At 40.0% G+C, this 4,162-nt stretch overlaps 1 protein-coding gene across 1 annotated transcript; it reads right to left on the reverse strand.

Moving 5' to 3' along the window:
* Nucleotides 1-598: 598 nt before the first annotated feature.
* On the reverse strand, nucleotides 599-4,015 carry LOC109463538 (probable ATP-dependent RNA helicase DDX23; the record flags this gene model as incomplete). The annotated part of the gene is made up of 3 exons (XM_019760380.1): nucleotides 3,832-4,015; nucleotides 2,261-2,381; nucleotides 599-799 (listed from the first exon to the last, which is right to left on the reverse strand). Coding segments are annotated over exons 1-3 (325 nt in total), but the record flags the coding sequence as incomplete, so codon positions are not given.
* Nucleotides 4,016-4,162: the final 147 nt, after the last annotated feature.

Here is a 4,162-nt window from a genome sequence, read left to right on the forward strand (position 1 = left end):
AAACTTGGAGCGACAACCAGGCAGCAGAAACTGGTAAACATGACTGCCTGCAACGTTTCACCTTAAATCTTTCTCCTTGGAAAACATGTCATGAATAATTTCATACCGGGTGTGTTATTTGCCTGGGCTATTTCCAGCGCTAAAAAATATTTATGAAAATCGCTCCAATGACATCATCTTCTAATCTAATGACGTATGGTCATATACTTAAAAAAATCCCTTTCAGATTTATGCATTGAAACATGTCAATGTTCACCCTGGCCAGACAATTAGATTTTGCCTGGAATTTGAATACCTTTCAGACTAGGTTTAAACATGGGATTCATAGTCACAAGCAGCAATGGGGAAACAAATGGATGCTCAGCATTTTCTTTTCAGACCTGTATAAATTATGTGCCAGTAGTTTTTTCCTTCTCACCTTTTTCTACACACATCAATTTTTGCATTGTCATCAACGAATATATTTTTCATCGCCATTTTGCACAACCACTGATGATTTTCTTTTTTGGTTTTATACTCTAGTACAACAGAGAAAACATCAACACGAAAGTGCAAAATTTACAGATTAGTTCCAGAAGCAGGCAGGACTGTGTTTCACCTCTGTCAGGACTGATGTCCCTTCGCCCGCCGTCCTTGTCCTTTTTGCGATCCCGCCCTCCCCGTGACGGTCGCTCTCGGCTGCGCCCAGACTCGCTGTCGTCTCTCTCCTTCTCTCGCTCGCGGGCTCGGCGGGCTTTGGATATCCTAGACTCATTCTTGGGCTCCTCCAGCGGCAGGGGGGTCCACTTCTGTTTGTTTCCTTCACGGTGCAAACAGACCACATATAATCATCAACATATAATCATTAACATATAATCATTAACATATAATCACTAACATATAATCATTAACTACAGATTACTAAAGCACCATGCTACTTAAAAAAATACATTATTCTTGCATTATAGTTTTTTAAAATCAAGATAAAAGATCACGTCTTAACAGGTCATATGTTATGTATAATCTTAAGTTACCAATGCATTAAATTACTGTTTGAAGCTGTTATGAAGATCTTTGAAATACAGTAATTTTCACACCTATATCAAATTTATCTTACCCTTCATAGTGTCCACAACTTATACACTTAATCATAAAGACAATCAACTAGAGAAACACAACTACAATCCCTGTTTAAGCTGTATCCCTGCTGGGTGAAGAAGGAACCCCACACTTTACCAACCACGTGGCAACAGCCACTGTCGGTATTTTCGAACAAACATTTGCTAGGAAGAGAGGAGGTGGGCGTGGCTGGATGGTTCAATGACACACTTCCTCGCACTGCGAGCCATTTATAGTGCTCCAACTGTTTAAGAACTGCCTATTCAATCCTTCTGTCAGGAAGGACAGCTGTTCATGTTCCCGAGATCCTCACGTGAAACATGGACCTTGGAATATTTTCAACTTATTTGTCACAAATACATAGCAATTCACCCTATCATACAAGAACATGTACTAAATTTTTCCCTTCAACATTTTAAAAACTCACAAGAAATTTAGAATAGCAACGTTATACTAGACAAGCAAAATTTTGAAAGACTAGCCACTTGGTAACAGCTTGTTTCCCTTGAGTACAATTAGTCTTAAGACTATATCCCTTATGTTTCATTGAACAGGTACATTGTATATCCAAAGACTGGGGATTGCTGACTTTCACAACTGTGCAACTACAAAGAGCAATATAAAAATTTTGCCTGGTATGAATTTGAGAGGGGATATCACTCTTTCAGACAATTTCACCACATTGTATATATGTATGTCTGCAGACAATGCCCCCTTAAGTGAACATGTCACACCAAACCAATATTGGTCATAATGCAGACGATGGGATCATTGTTCCATGGAGTTTTAGAACTTCCTCATCTCACCTTACCTTGACTAGAGCTTTTTTCTTCTAGATTTTTGCCATCATGCAGCATTCTGGATCAATACAGCACCATGTAAACAATCCCACTGGTTTTTTCTCGTTCCGTGACCGTTCAACCAGTCCACCAGCCCCTAAATTTATATTGGCCGAGAATTTATATTGGCCGAGAATCTATTTGCAAGTGCCAAAATATTGCAGCTTAGTCCCTTCACTAAAAGTGGTCAACTCCATGGCCATGGAAGGTAACAATTCCTGTCTTTGGAAGCAGTTCCCCATTATCATAATGGTGTTACCCAAAGAACTTTCAACCTCTAGGTCTGGACTGGTCCATTCTGTAGGAGAGGTAAGGGACGCTACCTTTCCGTTTTGGCGGCGTCCTGATGTCAGGATTGTCGTCTGCGGTGCCGTTGTGTTTGTTCTCCTTCAGTGAGTCGTCACTGGTGTTGTCCTTCTCTGGCTTCTTTGATACAGGAGACTTCTACAGAGGGTTACAAATGTTCTACTTAGTACAACAAGCTCCGACTTATTCAAGTTGACTAAGAAACAATTTAAAAATGAGTTAGGTAGGAGCTGGTGGTAGCACCTTGGAAAAACATGTTGCACTTTCAGTTACAGTGCTGGCAAATTTTAGGGTAGCTAGGTAGGGATTCTTTTTCTTTTTTTTTTCAATTTCTTTTTCAGATTTTGGGTGAACTGTGTAAAAGGATGTAAAACTGAAATGTATTAGGACCATAAACTAATGATAAAGGTGTGTTAAGCTGCTTCTTTTCTATTTTGGGTATCTTTGCCTAATATGCATAAAGGCCACAGAATAAATTTGCCCCACCTAGACCTAACTACTTTTCGTCGTACCTTAAAATGATCAGGACTAGAGCTGTGTACCGGTACGCAGTACCGATACTGTACCGGTAAAATTGATTAGGTACAGGTCCAAAATACCTAATCCCTCAGTACCGGTACTGTACCTAAACAATTTCACTCCAATTTTATGCCTATTTGTGACCTCAAATGTGTAAATAGCTGGTTAACAATGGGTCCCTGTGTAAGGACAGTGTGTTCATGAAAACAAAAACATATATATAGCCTATATTTTATCTGAGCATTCGCCATAAACAAAGAATAAACCTTAACTATCAAGTTTATTTATGTTTTTTTGTTATTGAAGGAGTTCAGAAGAGCATATAAATTGGTCGAATTGTTCAGGTACAGGTTCAGGTCCGGACCTGTACCTAAACCTGTGTACCTGTACCTGTACCTGTACCTAAAATTTGTTTAGGTACACAGCTCTAATCAGGACACAAGGTATGATTCTATGATACTGACCAAATTGTGTACAAAGTGGGCTCATTTTTAGGTCTCTTCTGAGAATCCCCTTCTAGACTACTACTGATGTTTCCCTAGGGGTTTTTGTACATGTTAAGCTGTCCTACCTGGTAACTTATTAGTCAACTCACTGGTGTGTGAAACCATTAATCGCTGTGCAAGACTCAAAACATTGCATGGCTACACTGGTCCTTCATGGGTGGGTACTACTGGGTAATATGGTATTTCAACATTTCAAGCCATACAGTACCACTGCATGGAAGGCAAAAGCTAAGGTTCAACCATACTTTTACAAAGCATAATTTCATACTCAAGATTCCACCAGTGTTCCAGTATTCCAACATTCATTTTTTTCAGGAACAGAAAACACAACATTACTTTTCCTAGGAGTAAATATCAGGTTTTGCAGGATTGCTAATTACAGAAAAAGTGGGCTCTTTCATTTTCCACTGCCCCCCCAAAAAAAGTTACAATTTAGAGCCAGCTTTTAGACAAGAACAGTCACATGTTAAGTGCTTCATCATTGTCTGTCCTATTCCTATCATTTGCAATTAGCCCTCGGGCATGAACTCGCAATGTAAATTTTGATTGACAATATCACCTACCATAGCAGTTGCCACCTCCTTGTCTTTCTCCACTTTCTCCTTAGGTGTGGTTTGTTGGCACAGCTCTCCAGGAGTGGGCCAGTTGGTGATGTCAGTGAAGTCACTGGCCTAGAAAAGGTACCAACAGATGGTCCGTCAACACATACTTCATTCCTGTATCATTCATTCATCAGTTACCAGCTTAACTCTGCAACTGGCTAAAACCAAAACTGGACGGACCAGAATGCAAACACAAAATCTGGGACTGCATTCTTCACAGTGTAGCAGAGACACCTAGCTGCAGTGCAAAGCAGAACCAGTCAGTGTTGCCCTGAGGAACATGACAGACCGT

The sequence above is a fragment of the Branchiostoma belcheri genome, unplaced genomic scaffold, assembly GCF_001625305.1.
Source record: "Branchiostoma belcheri isolate BF01 breed outbred unplaced genomic scaffold, Haploidv18h27 scaffold1275, whole genome shotgun sequence".
NCBI lineage: Eukaryota > Metazoa > Chordata > Leptocardii > Amphioxiformes > Branchiostomatidae > Branchiostoma > Branchiostoma belcheri.